The sequence below is a fragment of the Pyxicephalus adspersus genome, chromosome 5 (genome assembly GCF_032062135.1).
Source record: "Pyxicephalus adspersus chromosome 5, UCB_Pads_2.0, whole genome shotgun sequence".
Classification (NCBI taxonomy): Eukaryota; Metazoa; Chordata; class Amphibia; order Anura; family Pyxicephalidae; genus Pyxicephalus; species Pyxicephalus adspersus.
In genome coordinates this window covers 132509201-132523950 of record NC_092862.1, presented here as the reverse complement: position 1 = coordinate 132523950, position 14750 = coordinate 132509201, and the positions used below count along the sequence as shown (strand labels likewise).

Below are 14750 nucleotides of genomic sequence, written 5' to 3'. Positions count from 1 at the left end.
TCCCCAGTACTCTGTTTTTGCAAGCAACTTAATCTCTGCAGGAATTTAGGGTTGTGAGCTGTGATACACGAATAATGGTAAATTTTCCTATGGATAACATAATTTATATTGACAATAGGTGATATAGTTTTAAAGTCACGATCGGTACAACCTAGTTGTAGTTAGTTGCCTTCATAAAAGCTTGTTCTTGTAGAAGACATTTAGCAGCTTCAAACTGCTTCATTAGTTCTACCAGGTATAGGAAAAACTCTAGAATTTATTTCCACACAGCACAAACAAACCATTCCAATCACCATGGAATGAATGATGTTCATTGTCCAAGACCAGAAGGTGTGCATTTTGTTGAACCACCCTATTCTGTTTTCCTATACTGGTAGAACGGGTGAAGTGGCTTGGAAAGCGAGAAATGTCTTCAACATTGCAAGAAGAATTCCAGCTGAATATAACTGCAGTTAGATATACAATGACCAGCATTAATGAGAACCGTCACAGGCAATATCCTATTGGGTTTTACCCTAATAAAGGTGTATGGTGCTTCCCTAATGGAGAAGTGGCAACATCGGTGCTGTTGTGCTAGACCCACATGTGCTGATTTATGCAGGATCCTCCCTTGACACTGCTCAAACCCATACATGAGGACATTTAAAGATGGAAGATTCTGAGATATTCTTTAGGGAAAAGAGGGGTGCATACATTTTGGGGAATTGGCCAGGATGAAGAGGAACATAGCCAAGGTAAAGTGGCTGTGTCTAAAACTAAGATATTATTGTTGAGAAAAAGAAAGAACAAGAGAACCTCAGATGTTTTTAGGGGGGGATATAGTGACTATTCTGTTGTTGTAGTAATCAGTTATAATAAAATATACATACCAAGGATAAATGGTGAAGTCCTGCTGAGATTAAATTCTTGTGTGGAATCACAAGAGAAAAAGAAAGTGAATTTACAAGTGGAAGGGGAAGAGTGGGCAAGGAGGAGGCTTCTACAAGGAGCACCATACTTCTGCCTTTGGTGACCAGAGTTTACTGGAAGTTGGTGGAAAACCAGTATCCCAATGAAATGCATGATTCATGTAGAATGGAGTAGGGAGGAGTGCTGGGTACTTGGCAAAACAAACTGGTAATTTATAAAATAACATTACCATTTCACCAAGTTTAAATAAAGAACAGATCAGCAGGCTTACCTGAACCTTGTTCATACCGGAGGTGTTCACAAGGCAGTTCTGTCAAGCATGGACCAGACTGGTCATCTCTAGTATGTCAAACTAGAGACATTGGAAATTATTTACTAGAGAATTGTACAAACTTTAATTGGCAAAGTGAATTATCTCTTGACAAGGGATATTTAACTTAATGAATGTGATGATAGTTTACATTTCAAGGTAAACACAATAAAGTACAAGCAAATCTGAAAAGATAGGATTTATGTTTGAACATGATAGGATTTTTGAATTCAGGAGAGTTTTATTTCATTTATAAGCTGAGTGAAATATCCCTTGCAAGGGGATAAATCATTTTGTTAACTGAAGCATCTACTTTCTTTTAGTAAATCAACCCTAATTTCCAGTGTTTTCCTGGATTCTGTATTTAATGATGCCTGCTAATGGCATTGGCCTAGCATCATCCAGGAATCTAAAGTGGCAGATTACTAAGGATCTCAGTAGTGGTTTCAAAGGATAGCAGAAAAAAAGCAGAAAAGTAAAATATTAGATTTGCAGGTTTGCTAGATTTGTCTGCATATATTATACAAGAAATGGCTGATGGAAAGTACAATATTGTAATATTATTAAACAGACTATAGACCTATTTACCCTTAGTTGCTGGTGAGTCTAGTTGTGTCCTGTATATGAGAAAACTAGATCCAGTTCTATTAGTATTGCAGTAAAAAAAAAACAACATTGAGCAAGGCAATATTCATTGATATTGTTTTTTGTGTTGAACAGTACATTTTTCAAGTCCAGCTCTTGTCCCTTTGTCAGGTCACAGCATTGAGAAATCAATCAAAAGTACAATGTGCCTTTAGCCTAAAGGATTAATATCTGTGAATCCTAATATACTTTTGGTGAAAAGACATTCAAACCTTAAAAATAAATAGATTTCTTACTAATAAATGAAAAGCACAAATTATTTAATTGCAATTAGTATTAAAAACAAAATACAGAATCAACATAAATGCAAAAATCTTTTAATAATTACCTACACACCAGAAACTAGCTTCATAAGCCACTATATTGAAATTAGCATGTTATCGCTGTGAATTGGACCAAACTGAATTCAACTATGCTGTTATCCTAACATGCTGCAGGCACTGGGAACCAAAAACAAGGTAAAGAATTGGACTTATGGGAAGGTAAAAGCACATGATGGAAATATGTAAAGCAAGTTCTGATATCTTCAAAGCAGAGCTCAGGTTAAAAATAACAAAGCAAAATGGAATAGCCTATACAAATGTGTTCTAAAACTAGATTGTGCTACACAATTACTGCAATACCACACTACTTTTTTTCTGCCTCCAGATAGCCCCAATCTGTTGGCGAGAATCATTCAATTCACTTCCTCTGAGCCTTAGGTGCATAAGGTGCAATATAATACCATGCATAAACTGTGCCTTGTACTTCTAATGCTAATATCAAGTCACATTTATGTACTCACACTAATTGCATATACAAATACAAATACAAGTACAAATGTATTAAAAATTATAAAGCTACATAACCTATTGTCTTTCAAACCTGCTTAGAGTTCAGCTTTGAAGTGTATGTATACCTAAACAATTACTTTCCATTTGTTCCATTTTCTGTTAACTATATCACTGGTAGCATTTAGTAATCTGTTTTGTGAGTACAGAAAATTAGCTGTATATCATAAATTCAAAGCTGTCTTGTATTTGTCATGTATATATTTCATGCTCTCTGTGTGTTAAATCAAAAAATACTATTTAGCCTTCCATGTTATTATCTTTGGACAAATTTATCCATTTTCTGTGGTTAAGAAGACAGTTGGAGTGGCTGAGTAGTTTGGACAATGGAATGGGTTGGGTTGACAACACCCAGTCCACAAAAATGTGTTGTCAGCTAACAATATTTTTACTGTCTCGTAGTTTTATAATGCCAACATATTACGCAACGCTTTACAAAGTCCATAGTCATATTACTAACTGCCCCTACACAATCTAATGTGCCTACCACAGTCATATGTCATTACACAGTCTAAGGCTAACACAAAGAGAACATGCAAACTTCATGCAGATAGTGTCCTGGCTGAGATTTAAATCTGGGTTCTAGCTCTGCAATGGCCAGAGTGCCCCCTGAGCAAGCCGTACTGCCCATTAGAAATATTAGGAGCCAAGTTCATACTTGTCTGATAAATTGTATTATTTCTGTAACATCTTTAAATGGATAAAACTTGGAACAACTTGTATGTATTGTGGGGATGTAATGCATAACAGTTATTTATATATATGCCTTGATATATTCTTTAGGTGCCCCCAGCAATGACATCTCTGCCTTCGGACTCCCAGCTTCATCCACCCCCTGCTGCTAATATGAGGAGACCTCAGTCTTGCTCTTGGGATTTTCATATTTATGATTGCAGAAAGATAAATGAGCCAGTGAAAGTTGACTTGCTTGATTAAGACCCCCAAGTCCACTAATAGCTAAATTGTGAGCTGTAAATGAACTGACCCTTTTTAAAAATCCTTCAATTGGCCTTTTTTATGAGCTCTCTGTTATCTAAATCCCTACTAGCACATTTCCTAATATTGGTACACTGCCTACACTGTTATTTCCTCTTACCCATCATCTTATTTTGTCAGTGGAATACAAGACAAAATTGATTGTTTAGATGTTTACCTTTCGCAGCTTTTCAAAGTCATCCACTTTTTTCCTGATGGGTTTGCATTCATCATGCGTGGAGTTTTTTAAAGCAAGACTGATTGGTTTCATCATCGGCATAAATTGTCTTCTTCCTCTAGCTGTCTCAGCCATCAATCAGTCTGCACAGCCCAGGGTACCCAAGACTGATCTAAAATGCCTAATGCTAATTTTAAATTAGGCCTGCCATCATACATACTGTTGCGATTTATTTCTATCTATATTTATTCTTCAGGTGTACATGGTCACGGAATATGGACTGAACAATCTTTTGTGGTCAGCTGCGGGGAGCAGAAAATATAGCTGGATGTATGGCAGTGTTATTTTGTCCAGCAGCAGCCCATTTCAGGTGGCGTTTGAAGCCCAATTAGGGGCAGATGTGAGCATTGACATCGCCTTGGATGATATATCATTCACACTAGACTGTTATATGGAAGGTCAGTTTTATAGTTGTATTTAAACAGGTCAGATTTTATATATCAGGCTGTTAGTCTGACAACAGGGGAGCTGTATTTGGGCTGTGTTCTCCCAAGTGTTCAACTAAAGCTTGTGGTCATAATGTCACAGAATGGCTGGTGTGGTTTTTGGTCATGTGATTCATGGGGCTGAATACCCAAATAGACATACTAGGGCCATACCTACATCTTCTTTTGTGAATAAAGTGTTTCTCCACATTTAGAACCACTCAAACTTTTAAGATTAACCTTGTCCTTAAAAACAAGAAAGCCATCACTCTCAATCCACACCAAACAAGGACTTGGGGGTGCTCAGTACAATTTTTACATAATATCAAATGACATTTAGAGGTTGGAACATTTTTGAGCAGACCAGTAAGTGATCCATGGTCATAGTTTAGATAAAATATGTCTGCTGAATTTTCGCCTGAATGGAGTTGCAGTGTGATTACCACTTGCTCACCCTATCTCCAGGAGATGCTACATATAGCGTCTACCTGCAGCAGCTCAATTGAGAATGAATGGGAGCTGCAGTAAGCAGTTCAGTACAGTTGACTGCTGCCCACTGTCAAATCTGCAAATGCTGGTTATTTAGGAACTAGTGCTGTGGTGTGAACAACCAAGTGGCTGGCAAGGTGACAGATGCTGGGAGCCGTGAGGATCACTTGCTACCATTGTAGGTTGCAACTATGTGATCATGGGGATGGCTTGTGCAAACTGGAAGGTAGTGAATGTAGCAGATCAATGTAATCATCTGCATAAGTGAAGCCATATTCTCACATGAATAAACTTATACTGGAACAAATCCCTCCTATTTGTTATAGTCCCAAATGGTGCTATCTTAGCCTCAACTCATACCTTCATCTTTGACACCCACCATTTGAAAACTTTAAATGTAATGTTTTGCAAACCGTTAAATCAGTTGGTTTAGTCTTAGGAGTTCTTCTCTCAAGAAATCGATATCCCCCCACCTGCCAAAAAATGAAATTGGTTTTGGTAATGCTGACATGTTTCTATGATTTTAATTCTATATAAAATTTAATTGGACAGTAAAAAGTGCTGGACTATTTCTGTCAATGCCTAAAACAACTTTGATTGTACTGGGAAGGCTTTCCACAAACTGGGAATTTTCGCCAAAAGAGTTGCTGATGGCAGAGAAGAACACCTTCCTTGCAATCAACATTTCAACTCATCAGAAAGGTTTTCAATAGGGTTTAGGTAATGGTTGTGTGCGAGTTATTTGAATTTCTTCAAACCAATCTGGTCAAACCATGTACCTAAAGACACAGTCATACTGAAACAGAAAATGTCCATGTTTAAACTCTGAAGGAAAACCTCATATATTATTCTTCCTCCATCAAACCATACAGTAGGCACTTTACTCTATAAAAGGTAGGATTCTCTTGGCGTTCTCCATAAGCCAAGTTTCTTCCATCAGGCTGCCAGACAGTAAAGCATGGCTCGCCATTCCACAGAACAAGTTTTCACGGTTCCGAGTCCAATGGCAACTCATTTTTGGAATTTCCGAGGGTGCAATGCTTTTTCCAGTGTTGCTATTAGAACCCTGCTGTAAGTAATGCAATATGGGTTAGGCTATTTTTTGCTCTGGCCGGTGCGTCCTTCTCCTGACCCTACAGGGGGCAGAGCCGTGGACCACCAAAGAATTCCTTGCAAAATAAGAGTGGGCATGCGTGCCGCATTTCCCGAAAAAAAGTGAGGGCATGCCAGGTCCACCTATGCCTGCCTCACTACACCCCTGTGTGTGACCCTTAAAAAAAAATCAGGTTTTAATGTGCTTTTTCTTTAACTAACCTGGGAGGATTATAATCCCTCATGGTACATGGCTCATGTTAGAAGCACAAATCTCCTCCCCACACTTGTGACCCTCTTGATATAAAAGATGCACCACATAGTTTATTATTGCTTTATTAAAAGCTTAATAACATTCACAATACCCAATCACATTTACAGATGTCTTAATGTTAAGCATTATAATATCCGTACCTCTTTCCCCTATGACAGTGATGGTTAACCTTTTTGAGCCCGAGTGCCCAAACTGCCGCACAAAACCAAAGAATTTCCTCAAAGTGCCAGCACGTCAATTAAACCTTAATAACAAGATTTGCTCTGGCCGGTGCGTCCTTCTCCTGACCCTACAGGGGGCAGAGCCGTGGACCACCAAAGAATTCCTTGCAAAATAAGAGTGGGCATGCGTGCCGAATTTCCCGAAAAAAAGTGAGGGCATGGCAGGTCCACCTGTGCCTGCCTCACTACACCCCTGTGTGTGACCCTTAAAAAAAAATCAGGTTTTAATGTGCTTTTTCTTTAACTAACCTGGGAGGATTATGATCCCTCATGGTACATGGCTCATGTTAGAAGCACAAATCTCCTCCCCACACTTGTGACCCTCTTGATATAAAAGATGCACCACATAGTTTAATATTGCTTTAATAAAAGCTTAATAACATTCACAATACCCAATCACATTTACAGATGTCTTAATGTTAAGCATTATAATATCCGTACCTCTTTCCCCTATGACATAAACCTCCTGCTAGTAAAATATGGTGAATGTTTAGTGGCCGTTACCTCCTGTGCTTGTTCATGCTCTGGACCACCAACATGGGAAGCTTTCTCATCCTCATTTAACCCTTGCAAACATAAAATTGGTGATACACTTGATTGTAATTTTGTGCAGAGCAGAATAGTATAGAGAGTTTTATTTTATTTATACTTTTTAGGATGTCATCCGGCATCAATTGGCTCTTCTTCTTCTTTTTCCCTCTTTGTATTTAACTATTTCTAATGTTCAGATCTATTTCTAATATCATATTATCTGAATAACTCCTACAGAAAACTGTGTTTCCTACCTCGAAAACATAAGATGTATTTTATTATCATGACTATAGTGGACAACTCTGCACTAAATACTGTGAAGACAATTTGAGAGAAAATGTTGATCCGGCTGTTACTGTCCTTTGTATTGATGTGAAGACAAGCCTGGAGTGTTATATTATATTTAGAAACCAGTGAGAACCATGGGGGACCTCAGATATTGACACTTTTGGAAATGTCATTTTCTCAGTTGACTTTGGATGACCTTTTGTGATGAACAGAGTTCAGGGGTATGACAAAGCCAAGTATTTCCTATGGACTTTGCATGAAGACATTTTTATTCACAATAAATATTCCTTTGAATATTTGGTAATTTCGAAAAGTCAGTTCACTAGTAAAGCCCATCCTTACTTACACATCTACCTTGTCCTCATCTGGAAATGTCTAATTACTGTCATTGCTGGATCAGCTTCTCTGCCTGTCCCTTTGTCTCCCTACAAAGCTCACATAGTATCTGGAAAGGAAGCAAAAGATAATACTACAGAAAGTCATTTTAATGATAGCTATAGGCTTTCTTGTACTGCTAACATCACATACAAGAAGGTGGAAATGAAAAGTGTTTTGACAGAGTCTCTTTAAGGGTGCTGTATAAGACTTGCAATCACAGTCCAATTACATTTCTGTACATACCCTTGCATTCTGCTTTTGCTGTAAAAAACAAACATTTTGATGTTAACCTTCATCTGGTCATATGGATTGCTAAACAAATGTATAGATCCGTGTAATTAATTGTACGTTAGTCATTTTCCCCACATAAAGTCAAGCAGAATGACCCAGATTAATCTTCTATCGGTATGTCACTGATGAATCAATGAAGCCACCTATATGTTATGTTAATCCACAGAAGAGGTGGAAAGGGAAGGAGAACAGAATAGCTATGTATGTCATTCAGTATTAATATTATAAGATTCGGCTGGTGTTTGAGAACACAAAATTCCACTAAAGGTCTTATTTAAATAAATTCTGAACACTTTCTTCTTATAATATTAAAGGATCAAGTGATGACATTTGTAATACCTCAAGTTAAGTCTACTGACTCTGAATTCATTGCACCAGTAAGAAGTATAGAGAGACATCATAAAGTGTGCACAGGATAAAAAACATACAGGATACATAGCGTGACCAGTGCAGAGCAAATGCAACATACACAGCACACATGGGACAAAACATTTGCAGCATATTCTACACAGCCCACAGTATATATGTCGAAGATATACAACATTTTCAGTACACTAAGTCCATGTTTTTACTCGTGGTGAATTGCAGTGTGGGAGCCCATTATAGATTGAATAGGGGTAGCAGTGCTTTAAGAACCATCAATGTGCTTTGGATGGTCAAGTGGTTCACTGGAACCACATGGGCTTTTTCCTACTGTGGGTCTGAACCTGCGTTTAAGACAGAGCATTTTCAGCACACCAAGCAAGCAGTATCCACATCACAGAGCACACACATCATACAAAGGACAAAATAGTTATGGTAAACTCAGCACAGAGCCATTGTATGCATCAAACAGCCCTTAAAACATTCGCAGTACACATAGGACGGAGCACAGATGGTTCACCCAGCACACACCATACACATCATAGAGCACACATAGCATAAGATGGACAGAATATTCACTGTACACTCAACTCAGAACCCACCGTATACACATCAAAGAGCACTTACAACGTTTATAGTACACTTAGGATGAAGCAAGTACACAGAGCTACACAGTATACACGCCTAGAGTACACACAGCACATAAAAGATGCAGCCGAACACACAGTAAAACACTAACACCCTGTATATGCATACTAAACATACAACACGGAGCTCATACAACACACAGAGAATATAACATATACAGCTCACAACATACATGGTACAGACACACAAAAAAACACAATCCATAGAGTAAACTTAGCATATGCAGCAAAGAGCACAAACAACATACATAACACATACTCTGCAAAGCTTGTACACAGGTTAGTATCATCAACACTTGATAGCATCTTTTGAAGAAAGACCTAAAATCATTTTTTAACTTCCCAAATCAGCCGTTTCAGGAACCAGGCCACCCTCTTTTGCAGCCCGGTCAGGTATTTTGTTTTGTTACTTCATAAATTTGCATTTCACTTCTATTTTCTGCTTTGGTTGATTAGCCCATCTCTAGCTCTTTATCACATTTGTCAATCTGCCCCTATTTCTTCTACACAGTGGTTGCATTTAATAATAATAATAGGCATCTCACTACTCATTATTATTTTTGTTTCACCCTATTGCTTTTCTGATGATACTTTAAACAAGAATATTTATGCCTTTGAAAAGAAGAGGTATTGCTTTTTTATTTTCAGGGTGCATTATGTAGTCGTGTCGCTTATCATGTTCAGGGTGCTAGTTGTTCTCAGTAATAGTTTTCAATATGTCTTGTATTCTCCAAGATATACATTTAAAGACTCAGCAAAGAAGGTCACTGTGATGAACAGAGAAAATAGGTCTTACCGCTGTATCTAAACTCCCCAATAATATACGCTATGCTTTCCAGGGGTACTCCGCATGTCATTTGTTATTTAATGATGTTACTAACTTTTACTAATAAAACAGGTATTGGGGTAAATGATAAGAATTGTGTTCTCATCCTAATTAATTATCCTAATAAAGTAGACCCATGATCATATTTTCAACAAGCGCTAACGGTGGCTATCCCTTTGACATATTGAAGAAAAATTTGTTTTTTAATTTGTTTTTTTTAACTACATATATCTATGAAGAAAATTTGGGGATAAGAAAGCACCTTATAAAGGTAACTGACCTAGTAGGTGATACAATAGTTCCTTAATAGTTTCTGTTCTACGAAGAACGTGCAATGCCTCGTTGGGGCAGTTTTGTAACAGGTGGCCTAAATTGTGACCCAATAAGCCCCATGCTAGTGTTAGAGGAATCTTCTAATATTGGAAATCAGCAGTAACTGGCCAGCTCCCTATTTCAGTGTTACACAGATTCACCATAAGGGAATGCAAAATGATGTAGGCAAAGTGAGAAATGGCCACTTTACTGGAACAAGTGATTTTATTATTATTGTTTTGTATTTTTTTTAGCACTGACACAGCGCTTTACAAAGTCCATAGTCATGTCACTGGCTGTCTCTCCAAGACTGGGGAAGCAGATTAGGGAGGGGACTCCATGCCTTGCAGCACCTGAGACCTGTTGTGATTTAAGACAAGAGTGCTAGAAACTGGGAATTTTCAAAGTGCAAAGATTTTCAAAAATGAATAAAGTAAAAGTGTGAACTAAGTGCTTCAATAAGCTTTTACAAACAAGCTGAAGTAAAGAATTCATACAACCGTTAGGTGTCAATCTGACCATTTTGCCTCCTTATAAATAGACCCATAGAGAACTAATGCAGTTTAAATAAACACAAGCGTCAGTTTTCCGGATATGTAGGAGATATTCTTTTTCACCAGAAGCTCTCATTGAAATGCCAACCATGCCTAGCAATGCTGCAGTAAAGAAGAAGTAGCCACACACAAATTGATATGAATATTTAGCAAAATGGGAGTCGAAAGCTCTCAAACTACTGGTGAACTCTGATTTTAATGTCACCAAACATTTTCACCCCCACTGAGACTTTCTTAATTTAATTTGTTCAGCCGTAATAAATTTATTTCAGGGTGAGCTGCTTCATAATCTGCTACTGACAGCTGATTTTGCAACAGACTAGAATGTGACTCTGGCAAACACATTTTTTGTCATTATTTAAATTCTATTTCTAAGAATACTAAGAACGAAATGTACGAAAAACATGTTTGTGAATTCTTGTAGAAGATAGAGGTAGGTTACACTAAGTGTCACTGAAGGTAGTATTCAATTATAAATCCAATTAGAGTCTCATGTATTTGGCTTTCGGTTATATGTAATTCATACAATGAGAGCTGGACAGCTGACAAAAATAATGTGTTAGGTTGGCGTTTTCTGCTGTTCATTAGCGTGTTACTTGAAGTGGAACTACTTAAAGTAAAAGGAAAAAAAAAAAAGTTGGTCCTGTGCTGTCCCATCTTTCCCCTTCATTCCGGCAAAGGCTGGAAACCAGGTGCCACCTGCCTTTTCTGCCCGGTTCTCCTTCCTACATCGCCCAATATCACACTGCACAGGCACAAGATCCGATTAAGCAAATTACAGAGTGCCAGATCTCACTCTGCATGCGTGGGATTGCCACTTCTTTTCTTGCATTATAGAAAAGCTTTCTGGGGTATGAGATGCATGTATCTCAGGAGGCTCTGGGTTTACCAAGCCGTCGGCAGTAAAGACAGATGGGGAAGGGTTATCAACCCTTTTATTTACAGCACAAAATGTGATAAAAGCTCTTCTTTAATCAAGTGTAAGATTAGATACGTCTTTTAAGGGGTATTGGACAAAAGTACTATGATGGTGCTAATAATTATAATGTTTGGCAGGCTGGCATTATTACATTTGATAAAAAGTAATAATATAGCATAGTATAGAAATCATTGACCTCAAGGCTTTCTAATGACAGACAGTCACTGTTATTATATTATAAAACAGCGGCATTACAACCCTGTGACCCTTCTTCTAGAAGAAACACAAGTTCCAGAAAATGTTTTGAAGAACAGTTGAAGAACATGTTTTCCATCAATTACACAGGTCAACATAAAATTACCATTATAAAGTAAGACTGCTTTCAAGCTTCTTTTAGAGGAATCAATGAAGATATGCCATTAAGATGAAAAACTGTTAAAGAGTGGACAGCCGAAATAAAATTTGTATATCTTTTTAAGTTTTGTGGTAATTTGGCAACGTTGTGCTTTCATCGTGAATGAGACACACACGTAACAGAAACTGTCTGGATCATTAAGGCAATTTCTAGGCATGATGACAAATGAAATCAATCACAGTTAGTGCGGTGCCTAACCTTAAAAAAAAACTGACATTAAATGTTGTAATATGTTACAAGGCTATTTATAACGAATTTCACACAATATATAATTAGCTGCATCACTAAAACTAGACAACACAGATTTCAAATCCGAAAATACTACAAAGCCCACATAAAATTTAATCTGATGAAAATTACATGTTGACGTGTGTTATTGGTTGAAAATGATGATCTGTGTTATGTCACCATGGAAAAGGACAGTTTTACTATTTTTTTTCCTAACAAATAAAATGCTTCAGTATTAGGGCAATGAAATAGCAAAGGGAGTAGATATATCTTCCCATAAATATTGCACCACTATAAAAGAAATCCTAAAAAGATTCCCTTCATACTGGGGACTGGGAATTACAGAATAAGGACAGACTGTCACTTTTGCTACGTTTCTTGCACAGGGGTATAAACTGATCAATGTAAATATTAGTCTGTTGATTTTACACAAAGATGTCAAGTGACAGTAAGTTGAGGGCTCTCTCGATTGTTTTTTTTTTTACATACCTGATATATTAAAATCTATGTTGGCTTTTAACCATATATACTACCAGAACCAAATTTACAATTACAGTACAATTACAGTAGGGAAAGAAGTGTCCTTTCCTTGTACAATCATACGCCATATAATAATATCACCAGTAGAGATAACTCATATACATTTATTTGCACATTGTCACTACATTCTAGTTAGTGGAGGACATAGTCACCAAAGGACATCGGTGTAGGAACAATTTTTTGAATGTCTATCAATCCTGCATGACTAAGGCTGCAGAGGAGAATAAAACATTGGAATCACATACCTGGTGAATGTCTGAGATGATAAGGGTAGCCTTTTTTGCCTCCCCAGCCCTGGTGAACATGGTGGTGGTAATAGGTGGCATGAGGGCATTAGAGAGGCATGAGTACTGGCAGTTGTAGTGTTGTCTATACCTTGTTAGGCTTGCAAGGGATTTCCAACTTTGCAAATGTATGGTCAATTATAGATGCACAGGAACGTAAATCACAGGCATGAATGTTTTCCAGGAAAAGCTGGGTCAGAAGCCAACAGACAAAGGTAGTACATGAAAGCAGTGTCAAATGGATATCTAGGGTCCAACAATGCAGTACAAAATAGCAAGCAGGTCTTGGTTAAGTGAGCAGGACAAAGTTAGTAACAGGATTTCAGTGGTTTAAGCAACAGATGAATGATCCAAAAGGCAGGTCAGGAATATTGACTGGGTCAACACAGAGCCTTTATGGTCACTGATCCGGTCAGGCAACAAACAGGTAAAGACCATTCAGCATGGAAATAGTGGGATGCTGAGCCCTAAATAGACCATTTAGTGCCTGTGTGGCAAGAAAAGTGTGCATGCTGTGGAATTTATATGAGAACACACTTACATCCAACAAGCCATGCACAGAAGTATGCACAGATGTTTGAGCCAGCTTGTTCATTCTTCATCTCTTAGAACTGGTTTCTTCAGAAATAAACAGATATCTCAGCATCTTTTTGATCATTTATGGACTTCAAAGAACAGCATTATTTATCATTATTTGGATTATACTGGATTACACACATAGTAGGTTCGTAAACCATTTGGGTTTACTTATATGAATCAGTAATAAAATGAGCTTGTGTCTTTAGGTGCAGATTTAGTAATTTTGGTAATGTGCCATAAATGTTTTTAAAATGGTGCCCTTATATAGTGTTATTTTAGCAGACAAGGCACCCGCATTGCAGCACACAACAACACACCATGCATTGCAATCTGATGCATTAAATACTGTACATAGGGTCATTCTAATCTTCAGGCTGTAGCTGTGCATTAGCGTCCTATCAATAATGAATGTGCTTTTAATACAGCACTTGTTAACATTTGTGTTGATGAATTGCAGCAGTACCCATGTAAATGGGCCCTTCGTGTAGAATGATGGTAACCTTATATGTTTTTTAATTACCTGGGGGTATGATATAAGGTACTGTTCTTCGCTGAATTATCCAGGAAATAAGTCAAACCCCAGGACTATTTATTCATAAAACCCCAAGTAATTTATTCTCTAATTTCAAGTAATTTATTCTGTACAGAAATAACATCACAACCATTGAGATGCTTCTCAAAACAAAGCAGAAGAGAGACTGCATTAGCTGGCACTGCCCAACAAGCTCTAAAAAACACAACAGTACAGAGGAACTAAGCGAAAAGTAGTAAAACTTGTATCACAAGTAGTTTAGAAATGGTATATTTTAATCAATTAGGTTAGGGTGAGTCTTTGTGATGCAAAAATCCTTGAGCTTCAGATTTATTTATCATGAATTTAATGATAAAATATTCAGGAAATTGTACTTGTGAACTACATGGTACTAGTTAAATCACACAGAAACACTCACTCACTCGAAAAGAAAGCAAAAATAACATTTACCAAACAGAGAGGCCCTTAGCCGTAAGAAGTAGGTTTAGGGCCTACATGACCGGGTGCTAGGCCTAGCCCTGATGTGTGAAGGGGTTAAGAAAAGAGGTGGTGATGCTAGAGGGGGCTGGGCTAATATAGAACGTGGGGTGGGAGGAGATTAGGAATAGGAGACGTTAAAAGGGGTTGGATGATAGTGAGAGGCCCTCTTTTGGAA

The 14750-nt window shown here is 37.7% G+C and overlaps 1 protein-coding gene across 1 annotated transcript in view; it reads left to right on the top strand.

The window, feature by feature from the left end:
• The window catches only part of MALRD1 (MAM and LDL receptor class A domain containing 1), a 225882-nt gene that overhangs the window by 170543 nt on the left and 40589 nt on the right, over positions 1-14750 (top strand). Inside the window, exon 32 of the mRNA XM_072413411.1 lies at positions 4104-4305. Within this exon, the coding sequence (XP_072269512.1) occupies positions 4104-4305 (202 nt within the window). The remainder of the gene's footprint in view (positions 1-4103; positions 4306-14750) is intronic.